The 25147-nt window shown below is 47.7% G+C and overlaps 1 protein-coding gene across 1 annotated transcript in view; it reads left to right on the top strand.

Annotated features, from left to right (window-relative positions):
- The window catches only part of LOC140366847 (pleckstrin homology domain-containing family A member 7-like), a gene marked incomplete at its 5' end in the record, with an annotated part of 158014 nt that overhangs the window by 120238 nt on the left and 12629 nt on the right, over positions 1-25147 (top strand). The window contains 3 exons of the mRNA XM_072453034.1: positions 9674-9760; positions 12005-12157; positions 15786-15839. Coding sequence (XP_072309135.1) covers positions 9674-9760; positions 12005-12157; positions 15786-15839 — 294 coding nt within the window. The remainder of the gene's footprint in view (positions 1-9673; positions 9761-12004; positions 12158-15785; positions 15840-25147) is intronic.

Genomic DNA, 25147 nt, shown 5'->3' with positions numbered 1-25147 from the left:
TTTAGTCCTGGTTTAGTCCTGGTTTAGTCCTGCTTTAGTCCTGCTTTAGACCTGCTTTAGTCCTGCTTTAGTCCTGCTTTAGTCCTGCTTTAGTCCTGCTTTAGTCCCGCTTTAGTCCTTATTTAGTCCTGCTTTAGTCCTGCTTTAGTCCTGCTTTAGTCCTGGTTCAATCCTGGTTTGGACCTGGTTTAGACCTGCTTTAGTCCTGGTTTAGTCCTGCTTTAGTCCTGCTTTAGACCTGCTTTAGTCCTGCTTTAGTCCTGGTTTAGTCCTGCTTTAGTCCTGGTTTAGTCCTGGTTTAGTCCTGCTTTAGTCCTGCTTTAGTCCTGATTTAGTCCTGCTTTAGACCTGCTTTAGTCCTGCTTTAGTCCTGGTTTAGACCTGGTTTAGACCTGGTTTGGTCCTGCTTTAGTCCTGGTTTAGACCTGCTTTAGTCCTGCTTTAGTCCTGGTTTAGACCTGCTTTAGTCCTGCTTTAGTCCTGGTTTAGACCTGCTTTAGACCTGCTTTAGTCCTGGTTTGGTCCTGCTTTAGTCCTGCTTTAGTCCTGCTTTAGTCCTGCTTTAGTCCTGGTTTAGTCCTGCTTTAGTCCTGCTTTAGTCCTGCTTTAGTCGTGCTTTAGTCCTGATTTAGCTGCTTTAGTCGTGCTTTAGTCCTGCTTTAGTCCTGATTTAGTCCTGCTTTAGTCCTGATTTAGACCTGGTTCAATCCTGGTTTGGACCTGGTTTAGACCTGGTTTAGTCCTGGTTTAGACCTGCTTTAGTCCTGGTTTAGTCCTGCTTTAGTCCTGCTTTAGACCTGCTTTAGTCCTGCTTTAGTCCTGGTTTAGTCCTGCTTTAGTCCTGGTTTAGTCCTGGTTTAGTCCTGCTTTAGTCCTGCTTTAGTCCTGCTTTAGTCCTGGTTTAGTCCTGGTTTAGTCCTGCTTTAGTCCTGGTTTAGACCTGCTTTAGACCTGCTTTAGTCCTGGTTTGGTCCTGCTTTAGTCCTGCTTTAGTCCTGCTTTAGTCCTGGTTTAGACCTGCTTTAGTCCTGCTTTAGTCCTGGTTTAGACCTGGTTTAGACCTGGTTTAGACCTGCTTTAGTCCTGCTTTAGTCCTGGTTTAGTCCTGGTTTAGTCCTGCTTTAGTCCTGCTTTAGTCCTGGTTTAGTCCTGCTTTAGTCCTGGTTTAGACCTGCTTTAGACCTGCTTTAGTCCTGCTTTAGTCCTGGTTTAGACCATCTTTAGTCCTGCTTTAGTCCTGGTTTAGACCTGCTTTAGACCTGCTTTAGTCCTGCTTTAGTCCTGGTTTAGTCCTGATTTAGTCCTGATTTAGTCCTGCTTTAGTCTTGCTTTAGTCCTGCTTTAGTCCTGCTTTAGTCCTGATTTAGTCCTGCTTTAGTCCTGATTTAGTCCTGCTTTAGTCCTGTTTAGCTGCTTTAGTCGTGCTTTAGTCCTGATTTAGTCCTGATTTAGTCCTGATTTAGTCCTGCTTTAGTCGTGCTTTAGTCCTGATTTAGTCCTGGTTTAGTCCTGATTTAGTCCTGATTTAGTCCTGCTTTAGTCTTGCTTTAGTCCTGGTTTAGTCCTGCTTTAGTCCTGATTTAGTCCTGCTTTAGTCCTGATTTAGACCTGGTTCAATCCTGGTTTAGTCCTGGTTTAGACCTGCTTTAGTCCTGGTTTAGTCCTGCTTTAGTCCTGCTTTAGACCTGCTTTAGTCCTGCTTTAGTCCTGGTTTAGTCCTGCTTTAGTCCTGGTTTAGTCCTGCTTTAGTCCTGGTTTAGTCCTGGTTTAGTCCTGCTTTAGTCCTGGTTTAGACCTGCTTTAGACCTGCTTTAGTCCTGGTTTGGTCCTGCTTTAGTCCTGCTTTAGTCCTGCTTTAGTCCTGGTTTAGACCTGCTTTAGTCCTGCTTTAGTCCTCGTTTAGACCTGGTTTAGACCTGCTTTAGTCCTGCTTTAGTCCTGGTTTAGACCTGCTTTAGTCCTGCTTCAGTCCTGCTTTAGTCCTGATTTAGTCCTGATTTAGTCCTGCTTTAGTCCTGCTTTAGTCCTGGTTTAGTCCTGCTTTAGTCCTGGTTTAGACCTGCTTTAGACCTGCTTTAGTCCTGCTTTAGTCCTGGTTTAGACCTGCTTTAGTCCTGCTTTAGTCCTGGTTTAGACCTGCTTTAGACCTGCTTTAGTCCTGCTTTAGTCCTGGTTTAGTCCTGGTTTAGTCCTGGTTTAGTCCTGGTTTAGTCCTGGTTTAGTCCTGCTTTAGTCCTGGTTTAATCCTGGTTTAGACCTGGTTTAGTCCTGGTTTAGACCTGGTTTAGTCCTGGTTTAGTCCTGCTTTAGTCCTGCTTTAGTCCTGGTTTGGTCCTGCTTTAGTCCTGCTTTAGTCCTGGTTTAGTCCTGCTTTAGTCCTGCTTTAGTCCTGGTTTAGACCTGCTTTAGTCCTGCTTTAGTCCTGATTTAGTCCTGGTTTAGACCTGCTTTAGTCCTGCTTTATTCCTGCTTTAGTCCTGGTTTAGTCCTGGTTTAGACCTGCTTTAGTCCTGCTTTAGTCCTGCTTTAGTCCTGCTTTAGTCCTGCTTTAGTCCTGCTTTAGTCCTGCTTTAGTCCTGCTTTAGTCCTGGTTTAGACCTGCTTTAGTCCTGCTTTAGTCCTGCTTTAGACCTGCTTTAGTCCTGCTTTAGTCCTGCTTTAGACCTGATTTAGTCCTGCTTTAGTCCTGCTTTAGTCCTGCTTTAGTCCTGGTTTAGTCCTGCTTTAGTCCTGGTTTAGACCTGCTTTAGTCCTGCTTTAGTCCTGCTTTAGTCCTGCTTTAGTCCTGGTTTAGTCCTGCTTTAGTCCTGCTTTAGTCCTGATTTAGTCCTGCTTTAGACCTGGTTTAGTCCTGCTTTAGTCCTGCTTTAGTCCTGCTTTAGTCCTGGTTTAGTCCTGCTTTAGTCCTGGTTTAGACCTGCTTTTGTCCTGGTTTAGTCCTGCTTTAGTCCTGGTTTAGTCCTGCTTTAGTCCTGATTTAGTCCTGCTTAAGTCCTGCTTAGTCCTGCTTTAGTCCTGGTTTAGACCTGCTTTAGTCCTGGTTTAGACCTGCTTTAGTCCTGCTTTAGTCCTGGTTTAGACCTGGTTTAGTCCTGGTTTAGTCCTGGTTTAGTCCTGGTTTAGTCCTGGTTTAGACCTGGTTTAGTCCTGGTTTAGTCCTTATTTAGTCATGGTTTAGTCCTGGTTTAGACCTGTTTAATTCTGGTTTAGACCTGGTTTAGTCCTGGTTTAGTCCTGGTTTAGTCCTTGTTTAGTCCTGGTTTAGTCCTGCTTTAGTCCTGCTTTAGACCTGCTTTAGTCCTGCTTTAGTCCTGCTTTAGTCCTGCTTTAGTCCTGCTTTGGTCGTGCTTTAGTCCTGCTTTAGTCCTGCTTTAGTCCTGCTTTAGTCCTGCTTTAGTCCTGCTTTAGTCCTGCTTTAGTCGTGCTTTAGTCCTGATTTAGACCTGGTTTAGTCCTGCTTTAGTCCTGATTTAGTCCTGCTTAAGTCCTGCTTTAGTCCTGCTTTAGTCCTGATTTAGTCCTGCTTTAGTCCTGCTTTAGTCATGCTTTAGTCCTGCTTTAGTCATGCTTTAGTCCTGATTTAGACCTGGTTTAGTCCTGCTTTAGTCCTGCTTTAGTCCTGGTTTAGACCTGCTTTAGTCCTGCTTTAGTCCTGGTTTAGACCTGCTTTAGTCCTGCTTTAGTCCTGCTTTAGTCCTGGTTTAGACCTGCTTTAGTCCTGCTTTAGTCCTGGTTTAGACCTGCTTTAGTCCTGCTTTAGTCCTGGTTTAGACCTGCTTTAGTCCTGCTTTAGTCCTGGTTTAGACCTGCTTTAGTCCTGCTTTAGTCCTGCTTTAGTCCTGGTTTAGACCTGCTTTAGACCTGCTTTAGTCCTGGTTTGGTCCTGCTTTAGTCCTGGTTTAGACCTGGTTTAGACCTGGTTTAGACCTGCTTTAGTCCTGCTTTAGTCCTGCTTTAGTCCTGCTTTAGTCCTGGTTTAGACCTGCTTTAGTCCTGGTTTAGACCTGCTTTAGTCCTGCTTTAGTCCTGCTTTAGTCCTGGTTTAGACCTGCTTTAGTCCTGGTTTAGACCTGGTTTAGTCCTGCTTTAGTCCTGGTTTAGTCCTGCTTTAGTCCTGGTTTAGACCTGCTTTAGTCCTGGTTTGGTCCTGCTTTAGTCCTGCTTTAGTCCTGGTTTAGACCTGGTTTAGACCTGCTTTAGTCCTGCTTTAGTCCTGGTTTGGTCCTGCTTTAGTCCTGGTTTAGACCTGCTTTAGTCCTGGTTTAGACCTGCTTTAGTCCTGCTTTAGACCTGCTTTAGTCCTGCTTTAGTCCTGCTTTAGTCCTGCTTTAGTCCTGGTTTAGACCTGCTTTAGTCCTGGTTTAGACCTGCTTTAGTCCTGCTTTAGTCCTGCTTTAGTCCTGGTTTAGACCTGCTTTAGTCCTGGTTTAGTCCTGGTTTAGTCCTGGTTTAGTCCTGCTTTAGTCCTGGTTTAGTCCTGCTTTAGTCCTGGTTTAGACCTGCTTTAGTCCTGGTTTGGTCCTGCTTTAGTCCTGCTTTAGTCCTGGTTTAGACCTGGTTTAGACCTGCTTTAGTCCTGGTTTGGTCCTGCTTTAGTCCTGGTTTAGACCTGCTTTAGTCCTGGTTTAGACCTGCTTTAGTCCTGCTTTAGTCCTGATTTAGTCCTGCTTTAGTCCCGCTTTAGTCCCGCTTTAGACCTGGTTTAGACCTGGTTTAGACCTGCTTTAGTCCTGCTTTAGTCCTGATTTAGTCCTGGTTTAGACCTGCTTTAGTCCTGCTTTAGTCTTGCTTTAGTCCTGGTTTAGACCTGCTTTAGTCCTGCTTTAGTCCTGATTTAGTCCTGGTTTAGTCCTGCTTTAGTCCTGGTTTAGACCTGCTTTAGTCCTGCTTTAGTCCTGCTTTAGTCCTGGTTTGGACTTGCTTTAGTCCTGCTTTAGTCTTGCTTTAGTCCTGGTTTAGTCCTGGTTTAGACCTGCTTTAGTCCTGCTTTAGTCCTGCTTTAGTCCTGCTTTAGTCCTGATTTAGTCCTGCTTTAGTCCTGCTTTAGTCCTGGTTTAGACCTGCTTTAGACCTGCTTTAGTCCTGGTTTGGTCCTGCTTTAGTCCTGGTTTAGACCTGGTTTAGACTTGGTTTAGACCTGCTTTAGTCCTGCTTTAGTCCTGGTTTAGACCTGCTTTAGTCCTGGTTTAGACCTGCTTTAGTCCTGCTTTAGTCCTGCTTTAGTCCTGGTTTAGACCTGCTTTAGTCCTGCTTTAGTCCTGGTTTAGACCTGGTTTAGACCTGCTTTAGTCCTGCTTTAGTCCTGGTTTAGTCCTGCTTTAGTCCTGGTTTAGACCTGCTTTAGTCCTGGTTTGGTCCTGCTTTAGTCCTGCTTTAGTCCTGCTTTAGTCCTGGTTTAGACCTGCTTTAGTCCTGGTTTAGACCTGCTTTAGTCCTGCTTTAGTCCTGCTTTAGTCCTGGTTTAGACCTGCTTTAGTCCTGGTTTAGTCCTGGTTTAGTCCTGGTTTAGTCCTGCTTTAGTCCTGCTTTAGTCCTGGTTTAGACCTGGTTTAGACCTGCTTTAGTCCTGGTTTAGTCCTGCTTTAGTCCTGGTTTAGACCTGCTTTAGTCCTGGTTTGGTCCTGCTTTAGTCCTGCTTTAGTCCTGGTTTAGACCTGGTTTAGACCTGCTTTAGTCCTGGTTTAGACCTGCTTTAGTCCTGGTTTAGTCCTGCTTTAGTCCCGCTTTAGTCCCGCTTTAGACCTGGTTTAGACCTGGTTTAGACCTGCTTTAGTCCTGCTTTAGTCCTGATTTAGTCCTGGTTTAGACCTGCTTTAGTCCTGCTTTAGTCTTGCTTTAGTCCTGGTTTAGACCTGCTTTAGTCCTGCTTTAGTCCTGATTTAGTCCTGGTTTAGTCCTGCTTTAGTCCTGGTTTAGACCTGCTTTAGTCCTGCTTTAGTCCTGCTTTAGTCCTGGTTTGGACTTGCTTTAGTCCTGCTTTAGTCCTGGTTTAGTCCTGGTTTAGACCTGCTTTAGTCCTGCTTTAGTCCTGCTTTAGTCCTGCTTTAGTCCTGATTTAGTCCTGCTTTAGTCCTGCTTTAGTCCTGGTTTAGACCTGCTTTAGACCTGCTTTAGTCCTGGTTTGGTCCTGCTTTAGTCCTGGTTTAGACCTGGTTTAGACTTGGTTTAGACCTGCTTTAGTCCTGCTTTAGTCCTGGTTTAGACCTGCTTTAGTCCTGGTTTAGACCTGCTTTAGTCCTGCTTTAGTCCTGCTTTAGTCCTGGTTTAGACCTGCTTTAGTCCTGCTTTAGTCCTGGTTTAGACCTGGTTTAGACCTGCTTTAGTCCTGCTTTAGTCCTGGTTTAGTCCTGCTTTAGTCCTGGTTTAGACCTGCTTTAGTCCTGGTTTGGTCCTGCTTTAGTCCTGCTTTAGTCCTGGTTTAGACCTGGTTTAGTCCTGGTTTAGACCTGCTTTAGTCCTGCTTTAGTCCTGGTTTAGACCTGGTTTAGACCTGCTTTAGTCCTCCTTTAGTCCTGGTTTGGTCCTGGTTTAGACCTGCTTTAGTCCTGCTTTAGTCCTGATTTAGTCCTGCTTTAGTCCTGCTTTAGACCTGCTTTAGTCCTGATTTAGTCCTGCTTTAGTCCCGCTTTAGTCCCGCTTTAGACCTGGTTTAGACCTGGTTTAGACCTGCTTTAGTCCTGCTTTAGTCCTGCTTTAGTCTTGCTTTAGTCCTGCTTTAGTCCTGATTTAGTCCTGGTTTAGTCCTGCTTTAGTCCTGGTTTAGACCTGCTTTAGTCCTGCTTTAGTCCTGCTTTAGTCCTGGTTTGGACTTGCTTTAGTCCTGCTTTAGTCTTGCTTTAGTCCTGGTTTAGTCCTGGTTTAGACCTGCTTTAGTCCTGCTTTAGTCCTGCTTTAGTCCTGCTTTAGTCCTGATTTAGTCCTGCTTTAGTCCTGCTTTAGTCCTGGTTTAGACCTGCTTTAGACCTGCTTTAGTCCTGGTTTGGTCCTGCTTTAGTCCTGGTTTAGACCTGGTTTAGACCTGGTTTAGACCTGCTTTAGTCCTGCTTTAGTCCTGGTTTAGACCTGCTTTAGTCCTGCTTTATTCCTGCTTTAGTCCTGGTTTAGACCTGCTTTAGTCCTGCTTTAGTCCTGGTTTAGACCTGGTTTAGACCTGCTTTAGTCCTGCTTTAGTCCTGGTTTAGTCCTGCTTTAGTCCTGGTTTAGACCTGCTTTAGTCCTGGTTTGGTCCTGCTTTAGTCCTGCTTTAGTCCTGCTTTAGTCCTGCTTTAGTCCTGGTTTATTCCTGGTTTAGTCCTGGTTTAGACCTGGTTTAGTCCTGCTTTGGTCCTGCTTTAGTCCTGCTTTAGTCCTGCTTTAGTCCTGGTTTAGTCCTGGTTTAGTCCTGCTTTAGTCCTGCTTTAGTCCTGGTTTAGTCCTGCTTTGGTCCTGCTTTAGTCCTGCTTTAGTCCTGCTTTAGTCCTGGTTTAGTCCTGGTTTAGTCCTGCTTTAGTCCTGCTTTAGTCCTGGTTTAGTCCTGCTTTGGTCCTGCTTTAGTCCTGCTTTAGTCCTGCTTTAGTCCTGGTTTAGTCCTGGTTTAGACCTGCTTTAGTCCTGGTTTAGACCTGCTTTAGTCCTGCTTTTGTCCTGGTTTAGTCCTGCTTTAGTCCTGGTTTAGTCCTGGTTTAGACCTGCTTTAGTCCTGGTTTAGTCCTGCTTTGGTCCTGCTTTAGTCCTGCTTTAGTCCTGGTTTAGACCTGCTTTAGTCCTGGTTTAGACCTGCTTTAGTCCTGCTTTAGTCCTGCTTTAGTCCTGCTTTAGTCCTGGTTTAAACCTGCTTTAGTCCTGGTTTAGACCTGCTTTAGTCCTGCTTTAGTCCTGCTTTAGTCCTGATTTAGTCCTGCTTTAGTCCTGCTTTAGTCCTGCTTTAGTCCTGGTTTAGTCCTGCTTTAGTCCTGATTTAGTCCTGGTTTAGTCCTGGTTTAGTCCTGCTTTAGTCCTGCTTTGGTCCTGCTTTGGTCCTGCTTTAGTCCTGCTTTAGTCCTGCTTTAGTCCTGCTTTAGTCCTGCTTTAGACCTGCTTTAGACCTGGTTTAGTCCTGCTTTAGTCCTGCTTTAGTCCTGCTTTAGTCCTGGTTTAGTCCTGCTTTAGTCCTGCTTTAGTCCTGGTTTAGACCTGGTTTAGACCTGCTTTAGTCCTGCTTTAGTCCCGCTTTAGTCCTGGTTTAGTCCTGCTCTAGTCCTGGTTTAGTCCTGCTTTAGTCCTGCTTTAGACCTGCTTTAGTCCTGCTTTAGTCCTGCTTTAGTCCTGCTTTAGTCCTGCTTTAGTCCTGCTTTAGTCCTGCTTTAGTCCTGCTTTAGTCCTGCTTTAGACCTGCTTTAGTCCTGCTTTAGTCCTGCTTTAGTCCTGCTTTAGTCCTGCTTTAGTCCTGCTTTAGTCCTGCTTTAGTCCTGCTTTAGACCTGCTTTAGTCCTGCTTTAGACCTGCTTTAGTCCTGCTTTAGTCCTGCTTTAGTCCTGCTTTAGTCCTGCTTTAGTCCTGGTTTAGACCTGCTTTTGTCCTGATTTAGTCCTGCTTTAGTCCTGCTTTAGTGCTGGTTTAGACCTGCTTTAGTCCTGGTTTAGTCCTGCTTTAGTCCTGGTTTAGTCCTGCTTTAGTCCTGCTTTAGTCCTGGTTTAGTCCTGCTTTAGTCCTGCTTTAGTCCTGGTTTAGTCCTGCTTTAGTCCTGGTTTAGTCCTGGTTTAGTCCTGCTTTAGTCCTGGTTTAGTCCTGGTTTAGTCCTGCTTTAGTCCTGCTTTAGTCCTGGTTTAGTCCTGCTTTAGTCCTGCTTTAGTCCTGGTTTAGTCCTGGTTTAGTCCTGCTTTAGTCCTGCTTTAGTCCTGGTTTAGTCCTGGTTTAGTCCTGCTTTAGTCCTGGTTTAGTCCTGGTTTAGTCCTGCTTTAGTCCTGCTTTAGTCCTGGTTTAGTCCTGGTTTAGTCCTGCTTTAGTCCTGGTTTAGTCCTGGTTTAGTCCTGCTTTAGTCCTGCTTTAGTGCTGGTTTAGACCTGCTTTAGTCCTGGTTTAGTCCTGCTTTAGTCCTGGTTTAGTCCTGCTTTAGTCCTGCTTTAGTCCTGGTTTAGTCCTGCTTTAGTCCTGCTTTAGTCCTGGTTTAGTCCTGCTTTTGTCCTGATTTAGTCCTGCTTTAGTCCTGCTTTAGTCCTGGTTCAGTCCTGCTTTAGTCCTGCTTTAGTCCTGGTTTAGTCCTGGTTTAGTCCTGCTTTAGTCCTGCTTTAGTCCTGGTTTAGTCCTGGTTTAGTCCTGCTTTAGTCCTGGTTTAGTCCTGGTTTAGTCCTGCTTTAGTCCTGGTTTAGTCCTGGTTTAGTCCTGCTTTAGTCCTGGTTTAGTCCTGGTTTAGTCCTGGTTTAGTCCTGCTTTAGTCCTGCTTTAGTCCTGGTTTAGTCCTGGTTTAGTCCTGCTTTAGTCCTGGTTTAGTCCTGGTTTAGTCCTGCTTTAGTCCTGGTTTAGTCCTGGTTTAGTCCTGCTTTAGTCCTGGTTTAGTCCTGGTTTAGTCCTGCTTTAGTCCTGGTTTAGTCCTGGTTTAGTCCTGCTTTAGTCCTGCTTTAGTCCTGGTTTAGTCCTGGTTTAGTCCTGCTTTAGTCCTGGTTTAGTCCTGCTTTAGACGTTTGTTTGTTTGTTTGTTTATGTTTGTTTGTTTCAGACGTCCACGCTGGAGCGCTGCTCGCTGCTGCCCTCTGCTGGTTACATGACTCACACTGTGTCTGCTCCAAGTCTCCACGGAAAAACTGTGAGTGAAGGTGAACACACCTCCCCGTGTCTGAGGCCCCGCCCCCTGTATCCAGCCCCGCCCCTGTATCCGGCCCCGCCCCTGTATCCGGCCCCGCCCCTGTATCAGGCCCCGCCCCTGTATCCGGCCCCGCCCCCTGTATCCGGCCCCGCCCCCTGTATCCGGCCCCGCCCCTGCATCCGGCCCCGCCCCTGTATCCACGGACCGTTGCTATGCTAAGATCGGCTCTGATGTTGCCACTTTCATCTCTGCATTTATATATTTTATAGTCCATTTATTTTGATTCAATAATTCCAGTCGATGTCTCTTTATGCTGAGTTTTTATTTTGTAAAGGTCACAGGAAGTGCTTTAGCGGCTGTTAGCGGAGCCACAGGAAGTGCTTTAGCGGCTGTTAGTGGAGCCACAGGAAGTGCTTTAGCGGCTGTTAGCGGAGCCACAGGAAGTGCTTTAGTGGCTGTTAGTGGAGCCACAGGAAGTGCTTTAGCGGCTGTTAGCGGAGCCACAGGAAGTGCTTTAGCGGCTGTTAGTGGAGCCACAGGAAGTGCTTTAGCGGCTGTTAGCGGAGCCACAGGAAGTGCTTTAGCGGCTGTTAGCGGAGCCACAGGAAGTGCTTTAGCGGCTGTTAGTGGAGCCACAGGAAGTGCTTTAGCGGCTGTTAGCGGAGCCACAGGAAGTGCTTTAGCGGCTGTTAGCGGAGCCACAGGAAGTGCTTTAGCGGCTGTTAGCGGAGCCACAGGAATTGCTTTAGCGGCTGTTAGCGGAGCCACAGGAAGTGCTTTAGCGGCTGTTAGCGGAGCCACAGGAAGTGCTTTAGCGGCTGTTAGCGGAGCCACAGGAAGTGCTTTAGCGGCTGTTAGCGGAGCCACAGGAAGTGCTTTAGCGGCTGTTAGCGGAGCCACAGGAATTGCTTTAGCGGCTGTTAGCGGAGCCACAGGAAGTGCTTTAGCGGCTGTTAGTGGAGCCACAGGAAGTGCTTTAGCGGCTGTTAGCGGAGCCACAGGAAGTGCTTTAGCGGCTGTTAGTGGAGCCACAGGAAGTGCTTTAGCGGCTGTTAGCGGAGCCACAGGAAGTGCTTTAGCGGCTGTTAGTGGAGCCACAGGAAGTGCTTTAGCGGCTGTTAGCGGAGCCACAGGAAGTGCTTTAGCGGCTGTTAGCGGAGCCACAGGAAGTGCTTTAGCGGCTGTTAGCGGAGCCACAGGAATTGCTTTAGCGGCTGTTAGCGGAGCCACAGGAAGTGCTTTAGCGGCTGTTAGTGGAGCCACAGGAAGTGCTTTAGCGGCTGTTAGCGGAGCCACAGGAAGTGCTTTAGCGGCTGTTAGTGGAGCCACAGGAAGTGCTTTAGCGGCTGTTAGCGGAGCCACAGGAAGTGCTTTAGCGGCTGTTAGTGGAGCCACAGGAAGTGCTTTAGCGGCTGTTAGCGGAGCCACAGGAAGTGCTTTAGCGGCTGTTAGCGGAGCCACAGGAAGTGCTTTAGCGGCTGTTAGCGGAGCCACAGGAATTGCTTTAGCGGCTGTTAGCGGAGCCACAGGAAGTGCTTTAGCGGCTGTTAGCGGAGCCACAGGAAGTGCTTTAGCGGCTGTTAGCGGAGCCACAGGACGTGCTTTAGCGGCTGTTAGCGGAGCCACAGGAAGTGCTTTAGCGGCTGTTAGCGGAGCCACAGGAATTGCTTTAGCGGCTGTTAGCGGAGCCACAGGAAGTGCTTTAGCGGCTGTTAGCGGAGCCACAGGAATTGCTTTAGCGGCTGTTAGCGGAGCCACAGGAAGTGCTTTAGCGGCTGTTAGCGGAGCCACAGGAAGTGCTTTAGCGGCTGTTAGTGGAGCCACAGGAAGTGCTTTAGCGGCTGTTAGCGGAGCCACAGGAAGTGCTTTAGCGGCTGTTAGCGGAGCCACAGGAAGTGCTTTAGCGGCTGTTAGCGGAGCCACAGGAAGTGCTTTAGCGGCTGTTAGTGGAGCCACAGGAAGTGCTTTAGCGGCTGTTAGCTTTAGCGTTGTGACTCCAGGACTGTGGCTCTGCATGTTCTCCCTGTTGTGCCACGGTTTGAGAACGTTGTCGTGAACAGGAGGGATATTACACCTTCTCCCCTAAATCACCTTTTTCACTCTTTTCCAGCTTAAAGATCCCGTTTAATAGTCTTAAACATCTATGATCATATGTTGTGTTTTTGTTGTGAACGATGTCCGTGTTCTCAGTAGTATTCGCAGTATTCGCAGTATTTGCAGTAGTATTTGTGTTGTATATTTCAGCCCGAAGAGCTCACTTTGCTCCTGATCCAGTTGCGTCGACAACAGTCCAAGATGGCTGCCCTCAGACGGGACATTCACTTCCTGTCTGATAACACTGACTTCCTGTCCACTAGTCCCACCCCCAGGGTCAGCCCGGGCCCCTGCGTCTCTCAGGTGGAAACCCTGCGGCACTTTGTGTTTTACATGTGTTTGAGGCAAAAGCTTCAGTGTGGAACATGTATCACATTAGAACAGTTAAAGCTTCAGTGTGGAACATGTATCACATTAGAACAGTTAAAGCTTCAGTGTGGAACATGTATCACATTAGAACAGTTAAAGCTTCAGTGTGGAACATGTATCACATTAGAACAGTTAAAGCTTCAGTGTGGAACATGTATCACATTAGAACAGTTAAAGCTTCAGTGTGGAACATGTATCACATTAGAACAGTTAAAGCTTCAGTGTGGAACATGTATCACATTAGAACAGTTAAAGCTTCAGTGTGGAACATGTATCACATTAGAACAGTTAAAGCTCCAGTGTGGAACATGTATCACATTAGAACAGTTAAAGCTTCAGTGTGGAACATGTATCACATTAGAACAGTTAAAGCTCCAGTGTGGAACATGTATCACATTAGAACAGTTAAAGCTTCAGTGTGGAACATGTATCACATTAGAACAGTTAAAGCTTCAGTGTGGAACATGTATCACATTAGAACAGTTAAAGCTTCAGTGTGGAACATGTATCACATTAGAACAGTTAAAGCTTCAGTGTGGAACATGTATCACATTAGAACAGTTAAAGCTTCAGTGTGGAACATGTATCACATTAGAACAGTTAAAGCTTCAGTGTGGAACATGTATCACATTAGAACAGTTAAAGCTTCAGTGTGGAACATGTATCACATTAGAACAGTTAAAGCTTCAGTGTGGAACATGTATCACATTAGAACAGTTAAAGCTTCAGTGTGGAACATGTATCACATTAGAACAGTTAAAGCTCCAGTGTGGAACATGTATCACATTAGAACAGTTAAAGCTTCAGTGTGGAACATGTATCACATTAGAACAGTTAAAGCTTCAGTGTGGAACATGTATCACATTAGAACAGTTAAAGCTCCAGTGTGGAACATGTATCACATTAGAACAGTTAAAGCTTCAGTGTGGAACATGTATCACATTAGAACAGTTAAAGCTTCAGTGTGGAACATGTATCACATTAGAACAGTTAAAGCTTCAGTGTGGAACATGTATCACATTAGAACAGTTAAAGCTTCAGTGTGGAACATGTATCACATTAGAACAGTTAAAGCTTCAGTGTGGAACATGTATCACATTAGAACAGTTAAAGCTTCAGTGTGGAACATGTATCACATTAGAACAGTTAAAGCTTCAGTGTGGAACATGTATCACATTAGAACAGTTAAAGCTTCAGTGTGGAACATGTATCACATTAGAACAGTTAAAGCTTCAGTGTGGAACATGTATCACATTAGAACAGTTAAAGCTTCAGTGTGGAACATGTATCACATTAGAACAGTTAAAGCTTCAGTGTGGAACATGTATCACATTAGAACAGTTAAAGCTTCAGTGTGGAACATGTATCACATTAGAACAGTTAAAGCTTCAGTGTGGAACATGTATCACATTAGAACAGTTAAAGCTTCAGTGTGGAACATGTATCACATTAGAACAGTTAAAGCTTCAGTGTGGAACATGTATCACATTAGAACAGTTAAAGCTTCAGTGTGGAACATGTATCACATTAGAACAGTTAAAGCTCCAGTGTGGAACATGTATCACATTAGAACAGTTAAAGCTTCAGTGTGGAACATGTATCACATTAGAACAGTTAAAGCTCCAGTGTGGAACATGTATCACATTAGAACAGTTAAAGCTTCAGTGTGGAACATGTATCACATTAGAACAGTTAAAGCTTCAGTGTGGAACATGTATCACATTAGAACAGTTAAAGCTCCAGTGTGGAACATGTATCACATTAGAACAGTTAAAGCTTCAGTGTGGAACATGTATCACATTAGAACAGTTAAAGCTCCAGTGTGGAACATGTATCACATTAGAACAGTTAAAGCTTCAGTGTGGAACATGTATCACATTAGAACAGTTAAAGCTTCAGTGTGGAACATGTATCACATTAGAACAGTTAAAGCTTCAGTGTGGAACATGTATCACATTAGAACAGTTAAAGCTTCAGTGTGGAACATGTATCACATTAGAACAGTTAAAGCTTCAGTGTGGAACATGTATCACATTAGAACAGTTAAAGCTTCAGTGTGGAACATGTATCACATTAGAACAGTTAAAGCTTCAGTGTGGAACATGTATCACATTAGAACAGTTAAAGCTTCAGTGTGGAACATGTATCACATTAGAACAGTTAAAGCTTCAGTGTGGAACATGTATCACATTAGAACAGTTAAAGCTTCAGTGTGGAACATGTATCACATTAGAACAGTTAAAGCTTCAGTGTGGAACATGTATCACATTAGAACAGTTAAAGCTTCAGTGTGGAACATGTATCACATTAGAACAGTTAAAGCTTCAGTGTGGAACATGTATCACATTAGAACAGTTAAAGCTCCAGTGTGGAACATGTATCACATTAGAACAGTTAAAGCTTCAGTGTGGAACATGTATCACATTAGAACAGTTAAAGCTCCAGTGTGGAACATGTATCACATTAGAACAGTTAAAGCTTCAGTGTGGAACATGTATCACATTAGAACAGTTAAAGCTCCAGTGTGGAACATGTATCACATTAGAACAGTTAAAGCTTCAGTGTGGAACATGTATCACATTAGAACAGTTAAAGCTTCAGTGTGGAACATGTATCACATTAGAACAGTTAAAGCTTCAGTGTGGAACATGTATCACATTAGAACAGTTAAAGCTTCAGTGTGGAACATGTATCACATTAGAACAGTTAAAGCTTCAGTGTGGAACATGTATCACATTAGAACAGTTAAAGCTCCAGTGTGGAACATGTATCACATTAGAACAGTTAAAGCTCCAGTGTGGAACATGTATCACATTAGAACAGTTAAAGCTTCAGTGTGGAACATGTATCACATTAGAACAGTTAAAGCTTCAGTGTGGAACATGTATCACATTAGAACAGTTAAAGCTTCAGTGTGGAACATGTATCACATTAGAACAGTTAAAGCTTCAGTGTGGAACATGTATCACATTAGAACAGTTAAAGCTTCAGTGTGGAACATGTATCACATTAGAACAGTTAAAGCTTCAGTGTGGAACATGTATCACATTAGAACAGTTAAAGCTTCAGTGTGGAACATGTATCACATTAGAACAGTTAAAGCTTCAGTGTGGAACATGTATCACATTAGAACAGTTAAAGCTCCAGTGTGGAACATGTATCACATTAGAACAGTTAAAGCTTCAGTGTGGAACATGTATCACATTAGAACAGTTAAAGCTTCAGTGTGGAACATGTATCACATTAGAACAGTTAAAGCTCCAGTGTGGAACATGTATCACATTAGAACATGCCCAGACCTTTGTCTTGTGTCGCTCTGGTGCTTGTGTGGTCAGTGTTTTGTCTGCTTTGGCCTGGTCTGGTCTGGTCTGGCCTGGTCTGGTTCTCCTGTTGATGTTCTGGTCTCCTCAGAGAAATACAGAGTCTGTTCACTTCACAGCAACAAGGTCCTCTGACTGATGTCCCCCAGAGACATGCGATACATATTAATCACCTCTCCTGTCTCACCTGTCCCTCCTTTCTCACCTGTCCCTCCTGTCTCACCTGTCTCTCCTGTTGTCAGGTGGATGACTCGTACCTGCAGCTGAAGAAGGACCTGGAGTACCTGGATCTGAAGGTGAGAAATGTCCACGTGTTTCTCTTTAACCCTCTTGTGGGCGTGTTTCTCTCTAACTCTCTTGTGGGCGTGTTTCTCTCTTTAACCCTCTTGTGGGCGTGTTTCTCTCTCTAACCCTCTTGTGGGCGTGTTTCTCTCTAACTCTCTTGTGGGCGTGTTTCTCTCTTTAACCCTCTTGTGGGCGTGTTTCTCTCTCTAACCCTCTTGTGGGCGTGTTTCTCTCTCTAACCCTCTTGTGGGCGTGTTTCTCTCTCTAACCCTCTTGTGGGCGTGTTTCTCTCTTTAACCCTCTTGTGGGCGTGTTTCTCTCTCTAACCCTCTTGTGGGCGTGTTTCTCTCTCTAACCCTCTTGTGGGCGTGTTTCTCTCTCTAACCCTCTTGTGGGCGTGTTTCTCTCTCTAACCCTCTTGTGGGCGTGTTTCTCTCTTTAACCCTCTTGTGGGCGTGTTTCTCTCTCTAACCCTCTTGTGGGCGTGTTTCTCTCTCTAACCCTCTTGTGGGCGTGTTTCTCTCTCTAACCCTCTTGTGGGCGTGTTTCTCTCTCTAACCCTCTTGTGGGCGTGTTTCTCTCTCTAACCCTCTTGTGGGCGTGTTTCTCTCTCTAACCCTCTTGTGGGCGTGTTTCTCTCTTTAACCCTCTTGTGGGCGTGTTTCTCTCTTTAACCCTCTTGTGGGCGTGTTTCTCTCTCTAACCCTCTTGTGGGCGTGTTTCTCTTTAACCCTCTTGTGGGCGTGTTTCTCTCTCTAACCCTCTTGTGGGCGTGTTTCTCTCTAACCCTCTTGTGGGCGTGTTTCTCTCTTTAACCCTCTTGTGGGCGTGTGTTTCTCTCTAACCCTCTTGTGGGCGTGTTTCTCTTTAACCCTCTTGTGGGCGTGTTTCTCTCTCTAACCCTCTTGTGGGCGTGTTTCTCTTTAACCCTCTTGTGGGCGTGTTTCTCTCTCTAACCCTCTTGTGGGCGTGTTTCTCTCTAACCCTCTTGTGGGCGTGTTTCTCTCTCTAACCCTCTTGTGGGCGTGTTTCTCTTTAACCCTCTTGTGGGCGTGTTTCTCTCTCTAACCCTCTTGTGGGCGTGTTTCTCTCTTTAACCCTCTTGTGGGCGTGTTTCTCTCTCTAACCCTCTTGTGGGCGTGTTTCTCTCTAACCCTCTTGTGGGCGTGTTTCTCTCTCTAACCCTCTTGTGGGCGTGTTTCTCTTTAACCCTCTTGTGGGCGTGTTTCTCTCTCTAACCCTCTTGTGGGCGTGTTTCTCTCTCTAACCCTCTTGTGGGCGTGTGTTTCTCTCTAACCCTCTTGTGGGCGTGTTTCTCTTTAACCCTCTTGTGGGCGTGTTTCTCTCTTTAACCCTCTTGTGGGCGTGTTTCTCTCTTTAACCCTCTTGTGGGCGTGTTTCTCTTTAACCCTCTTGTGGGCGTGTTTCTCTCTTTAACCCTCTTGTGGGCGTGTTTCTCTCTCTAACCCTCTTGTGGGCGTGTTTCTCTCTCTAACCCTCTTGTGGGCGTGTTTCTCTCTCTAACCCTCTTGTGGGCGTGTTTCTCTCTCTAACCCTCTTGTGGGCGTGTTTCTCTCTCTAACCCTCTTGTGGGCGTGTTTCTCTTTAACCCTCTTGTGGGCGTGTTTCTCTCTTTAACCCTCTTGTGGGCGTGTTTCTCTCTCTAACCCTCTTGTGGGCGTGTTTCTCTCTAACCCTCTTGTGGGCGTGTTTCTCTTTAACCCTCTTGTGGGCGTGTTTCTCTCTCTAACCCTCTTGTGGGCGTGTTTCTCTCTCTAACCCTCTTGTGGGCGTGTTTCTCTCTAACCCTCTTGTGGGCGTGTTTCTCTTTAACCCTCTTGTGGGCGTGTTTCTCTTTAACCCTCTTGTGGGCGTGTTTCTCTCTCTAACCCTCTTGTGGGCGTGTTTCTCTCTAACCCTCTTGTGGGCGTGTTTCTCTTTAACCCTCTTGTGGGCGTGTTTCTCTTTAACCCTCTTGTGGGCGTGTTTCTCTCTCTAACCCTCTTGTGGGCGTGTTTCTCTTTAACCCTCTTGTGGGCGTGTTTCTCTTTAACCCTCTTGTGGGCGTGTTTCTCTCTCTAACCCTCTTGTGGGCGTGTTTCTCTCTCTAACCCTCTTGTGGGCGTGTTTCTCTCTCTAACCCTCTTGTGGGCGTGTTTCTCTCTTTAACCCTCTTGTGGGCGTGTCAGATGCGTTCTCTGGAGCCTCTGATCTCTGCAGTTCAAAGTCTGTTACTGCACTGCACTGCTGGCCCCCACAGAGCCCCGAGGCCCCCGAGGCCCCCGAGGCCCCTGAGGCCCCTGACACAAGTAAGAATCATAGAGAGATGATAGAGAAACACTGCTGGGTCTCTTCTGGTCAGACTGTGCCACTGCATCAAGAAGAAACAGAAACCCAGGTCAGGTCTAAACTGGGTCTAAACTGGGTCCAGACCTTGTCTAAACTGGGTCTAAACTGGGTCCAGACCTTGTCTAAACTGGGTCTAAACTGGGTCCAGACCTTGTCTAAACTGGGTCTAAACTGGGTCCAGACCTTGTCTAAACTGGGTCTAAACTGGGTCCAGACCTTGTCTAAACTGGGTCTAAACTGGGTCCAGACCTTGTCTAAACTGGGTCTAAAGCAGGTCTTGCCCTTTTTTGTGTATTTGGTTCATTTGGTGTTCATGAACACACATACACACACTGGATTGTGCCCCACACTCACAAACACACACTCCTTCACACACACTTGGACATTGGAGGTAAAGTGTGTAGCTCTCTAGCGCCCCCTGTGGTGTCCCAGGCCCTGCGTGGCTTCAGATCTGAGCGGGTCAGACCCAGCGCTGCTTCTGCAGCTGTGATTCTCCAGTTTGAGTCAGAAATGTTCATAAACCTGAGCAAACGTGTTTAATTGACCATCTGTGGTCATCACAGAAGCACTCAAACTGGAATGACAACATCACTTCCTCTGTGACCCCATAGTGACCCCATAGTGACCCCATAGTGACCCCATTGTGACCCCATAGTGACCCCGTAGTCACCTCATAGTGACCCCATAGTGACCCCATAGTCACCTCATAGTGATCCCATAGTGACCCCATAGTGACCCCATAGTCACCTCATAGTGATCCCATAGTGACCCCATAGTGACCCCATAGTCACCTCATAGTGATCCCATAGTGACCCCATAGTGACCCCGTAGTCACCCCATAGTGACCCCATAGTGACCCCATAGTGACCCCATAGTCACCTCATAGTGACCCCATAGTGACCCCATAGTGACCCCATAGTCACCTCATAGTGACCCCATAGTGACCCCATAGTGACCCCATAGTCACCTCATAGTGACCCCATAGTGACCCCATAGTCACCTCATAGTGACCCCATAGTGACCCCATAGTCACCTCATAGTGACCCCATAGTGATCGCATAGTGACCCCATAGTCACCCCGTAGTGACCCCATAGTGACCCCATAGTGATCGCATAGTGACCCCATAGTCACCCCATAGTGAGCCCATCGTGAGCCCATTGTGACCCCATAGTATCCCCATAGTATCCCCATAGTGACCCCATAGTCACCCCATTGTCACCTCATAGTGACCCCATAGTGATCGCATAGTAACCCCATAGTGACCCCATAGTCACCTCATAGTGACCCCATAGTGACCCCAGTCACCTCATCGTGACCCCATAGTGACCCCATAGTCACCTCATAGTGACCCCATAGTGACCCCATAGTCACCCTATAGTGACCCCATTGTTACCCCATAGTGACCCCACAGTGACCCCATAGTCACCCCATAGTGACCCCATTGTTACCCCATAGTGACCTCACAGTGACCCCATAGTCACCCCATAGTGACCCCATTGTGACCCCATAGTCACCCCATAGTCACCCCGTAGTGACCCCATTGTTACCCCATAGTGACCCCACAGTGACCCCATAGTCACCCCATAGTGACCCCATTGTGACCCCATAGTCACCCCATAGTGACCCCATAGTGACCCCATAGTCACCCCATAGTGACCCCATAGTGACCCCATTGTGACCCGATAGTCACCCCATAGTCACCCCATAGTGACCCCATACCCATAGTGACCCCATTGTGACCCCATAGTGACCCCATAGTGACCCCATAGTCACCCCATAGTGACCCCATAGTGACCCCAGTCACCTCATAGTGACCCCATAGTGACCCCATTGTGACCCCATAGTCACCCCATAGTGACCCCATAGTGACCCCATGGTGACCCATTGTGACCCCATAGTGACCCCATAGTGACCCCATAGTCACCTCATAGTGACCCCATTGTGACCCCATAGTCACCCCATAGTGACCCCATAGTGACCCATTGTGACCCCATAGTGACCCCATAGTGACCCCAGTCACCTCATAGTGACCCCATAGTGACCCCATTGTGACCCCATAGTCACCCCATAGTCACCCCATAGTGACCTCAGTCACCCCATAGTGACCCCATAGTGACCCCAGTCACCTCATAATGACCCCATAGTGACCCCACAGTGACCCCATTGTGACCCCATAGTCACCTTATAGTGACCCCATTGTGACCCCATAGTGACCCCATAGTGACCCATAGTGACCCCATAGTGACCCCATAGTGACACCATAGTGACCACATAGGACCCATAGTGACCCCATAGTGACCCCATAGTCACCTCATAGTGACCCCATAGTGACCCCATAGTGACCCCATAGTCACCTCATAGTGACCCCATAGTGACCCCATAGTGACCCCATAGTCACCTCATAGTGACCCCATAGTGACCCCATAGTCACCTCATAGTGACCCCATAGTGACCCCATAGTCACCTCATAGTGACCCCATAGTGACCCCATAGTGACCCCATAGTCACCTCATAGTGACCCCATAGTGACCCCATAGTGACCCCATAGTCACCTCATAGTGACCCCATAGTGACCCCATAGTCACCTCATAGTGACCCCATAGTGACCCCATAGTCACCTCATAGTGACCCCATAGTGACCCCATAGTCACCTCATAGTGACCCCATAGTGATCGCATAGTGACCCCATAGTCACCCCGTAGTGACCCCATAGTGACCCCATAGTGATCGCATAGTGACCCCATAGTCACCCCATAGTGAGCCCATAGTGACCCCATAGTATCCCCATAGTGACCCCATAGTCACCCCATTGTCACCTCATAGTGACCCCATAGTGATCGCATAGTAACCCCATAGTGACCCCATAGTCACCTCATAGTGACCCCATAGTGACCCCAGTCACCTCATCGTGACCCCATAGTGACCCCATAGTCACCTCATAGTGACCCCATAGTGACCCCATAGTCACCCTATAGTGGCCCCATAGTCACCCTATAGTGACCCCATTGTTACCCCATAGTGACCCCACAGTGACCCCATAGTCACCCCATAGTGACCCCATTGTTACCCCATAGTGACCTCACAGTGACCCCATAGTCACCCCATAGTGACCCCATTGTGACCCCATAGTCACCCCATAGTCACCCCGTAGTGACCCCATTGTTACCCCATAGTGACCCCACAGTGACCCCATAGTCACCCCATAGTGACCCCATTGTGACCCCATAGTCACCCCATAGTGACCCCATAGTGACCCCATAGTCACCCCATAGTGACCCCATAGTGACCCCATTGTGACCCGATAGTCACCCCATAGTCACCCCATAGTGACCCCATACCCATAGTGACCCCATTGTGACCCCATAGTGACCCCATAGTGACCCCATAGTCACCCCATAGTGACCCCATAGTGACCCCAGTCACCTCATAGTGACCCCATAGTGACCCCATTGTGACCCCATAGTCACCCCATAGTGACCCCATAGTGACCCCATGGTGACCCATTGTGACCCCATAGTGACCCCATAGTGACCCCATAGTGACCCCATAGTCACCTCATAGTGACCCCATTGTGACCCCATAGTCACCCCATAGTGACCCCATAGTGACCCATTGTGACCCCATAGTGACCCCAGTCACCTCATAGTGACCCCATAGTGACCCCATTGTGACCCCATAGTCACCCCATAGTCACCCCATAGTGACCTCAGTCACCCCATAGTGACCCCATAGTGACCCCAGTCACCTCATAATGACCCCATAGTGACCCCACAGTGACCCCATAGAGACCCCATTGTGACCCCATAGTCACCTTATAGTGACCCCATTGTGACCCCATAGTGACCCCATAGTGACCCATAGTGACCCCATAGTGACCCCATAGTGACCCCATAGTGACCCCATAGGACCCATAGTGACCCATAGTGACCCCATAGTGACCCCATAGTCACCCCATAGTGACCTCATAGTGCCATAGTGACCCCATAGTGACCCCATAGTGACCCATAGTGACCCCATAGTGACCCATAGTGACCCATAGTGACCCCATAGTGACCCATAGTGACCCCATAGTGACCCATAGTGACCCCATAGTGACCCATATTGACCCATAGTGACCCATAGTGACCCCATAGTGACCCCATAGTGACCCCATAGTGACCCATAGTGACCCATAGTGACCCCATAGTGACCCATAGTGACCCATAGTGACCCCATAGTGACCCCATAGTGACCCATAGTGACCCATAGTGACCCCATAGTGACCCATAGTGACCCATAGTGACCCCATAGTGACCCATAGTGACCCCATAGTGACCCATAGTGACCCCATAGTGACCCATATTGACCCATAGTGACCCCATAGTGACCCATAGTGACCCCATAGTGACCCATAGTGACCCCATAGTGACCCATAGTGACCCCATAGTGACCCATATTGACCCATAGTGACCCCATAGTGATCGCATAGTGACCCCATAGTCACCCCGTAGTGACCCCATAGTGACCCCATAGTGATCGCATAGTGACCCCATAGTCACCCCATAGTGAGCCCATAGTGACCCCATCGTGAGCCCATTGTGACCCCATAGTATCCCCATAGTATCCCCATAGTGACCCCATAGTCACCCCATTGTCACCTCATAGTGACCCCATAGTGATCGCATAGTAACCCCATAGTGACCCCATAGTCACCTCATAGTGACCCCATAGTGACCCCAGTCACCTCATCGTGACCCCATAGTGACCCCATAGTCACCTCATAGTGACCCCATAGTGACCCCATAGTCACCCTATAGTGACCCCATTGTTACCCCATAGTGACCCCACAGTGACCCCATAGTCACCCCATAGTGACCCCATTGTTACCCCATAGTGACCTCACAGTGACCCCATAGTCACCCCATAGTGACCCCATTGTGACCCCATAGTCACCCCGTAGTGACCCCATTGTTACCCCATAGTGACCCCACAGTGACCCCATAGTCACCCCATAGTGACCCCATTGTGACCCCATAGTCACCCCATAGTGACCCCATAGTGACCCCATAGTCACCCCATAGTGACCCCATAGTGACCCCATTGTGACCCGATAGTCACCCCATAGTCACCCCATAGTGACCCCATACCCATAGTGACCCCATTGTGACCCCATAGTGACCCCATAGTGACCCCATAGTCACCCCATAGTGACCCCATAGTGACCCCAGTCACCTCATAGTGACCCCATAGTGACCCCATTGTGACCCCATAGTCACCCCATAGTGACCCCATAGTGACCCCATGGTGACCCATTGTGACCCCATAGTGACCCCATAGTGACCCCATAGTCACCTCATAGTGACCCCATTGTGACCCCATAGTCACCCCATAGTGACCCCATAGTGACCCATTGTGACCCCATAGTGACCCCATAGTGACCCCAGTCACCTCATAGTGACCCCATAGTGACCCCATTGTGACCCCATAGTCACCCCATAGTCACCCCATAGTGACCTCAGTCACCCCATAGTGACCCCATAGTGACCCCAGTCACCTCATAATGACCCCATAGTGACCCCACAGTGACCCCATTGTGACCCCATAGTCACCTTATAGTGACCCCATTGTGACCCCATAGTGACCCCATAGTGACCCATAGTGACCCCATAGTGACCCCATAGTGACACCATAGTGACCACATAGGACCCATAGTGACCCCATAGTGACCCCATAGTCACCTCATAGTGACCCCATAGTGACCCCATAGTGACCCCATAGTCACCTCATAGTGACCCCATAGTGACCCCATAGTGACCCCATAGTCACCTCATAGTGACCCCATAGTGACCCCATAGTCACCTCATAGTGACCCCATAGTGACCCCATAGTCACCTCATAGTGACCCCATAGTGACCCCATAGTGACCCCATAGTCACCTCATAGTGACCCCATAGTGACCCCATAGTGACCCCATAGTCACCTCATAGTGACCCCATAGTGACCCCATAGTCACCTCATAGTGACCCCATAGTGACCCCATAGTCACCTCATAGTGACCCCATAGTGACCCCATAGTCACCTCATAGTGACCCCATAGTGATCGCATAGTGACCCCATAGTCACCCCGTAGTGACCCCATAGTGACCCCATAGTGATCGCATAGTGACCCCATAGTCACCCCATAGTGAGCCCATAGTGACCCCATAGTATCCCCATAGTGACCCCATAGTCACCCCATTGTCACCTCATAGTGACCCCATAGTGATCGCATAGTAACCCCATAGTGACCCCATAGTCACCTCATAGTGACCCCATAGTGACCCCAGTCACCTCATCGTGACCCCATAGTGACCCCATAGTCACCTCATAGTGACCCCATAGTGACCCCATAGTCACCCTATAGTGGCCCCATAGTCACCCTATAGTGACCCCATTGTTACCCCATAGTGACCCCACAGTGACCCCATAGTCACCCCATAGTGACCCCATTGTTACCCCATAGTGACCTCACAGTGACCCCATAGTCACCCCATAGTGACCCCATTGTGACCCCATAGTCACCCCATAGTCACCCCGTAGTGACCCCATTGTTACCCCATAGTGACCCCACAGTGACCCCATAGTCACCCCATAGTGACCCCATTGTGACCCCATAGTCACCCCATAGTGACCCCATAGTCACCCCATAGTGACCCCATAGTGACCCCATTGTGACCCGATAGTCACCCCATAGTCACCCCATAGTGACCCCATACCCATAGTGACCCCATTGTGACCCCATAGTGACCCCATAGTGACCCCATAGTCACCCCATAGTGACCCCATAGTGACCCCAGTCACCTCATAGTGACCCCATAGTGACCCCATTGTGACCCCATAGTCACCCCATAGTGACCCCATAGTGACCCCATGGTGACCCATTGTGACCCCATAGTGACCCCATAGTGACCCCATAGTGACCCCATAGTCACCTCATAGTGACCCCATTGT

The sequence above is a fragment of the Eucyclogobius newberryi genome, unplaced genomic scaffold (assembly GCF_026437365.1).
Source record: "Eucyclogobius newberryi isolate DKJ021-1_F unplaced genomic scaffold, fEucNew1.0.hap1 SCAF_190, whole genome shotgun sequence".
NCBI lineage: Eukaryota > Metazoa > Chordata > Actinopteri > Gobiiformes > Gobiidae > Eucyclogobius > Eucyclogobius newberryi.
This window is presented reverse-complemented; position numbering and strand designations above follow the sequence as displayed.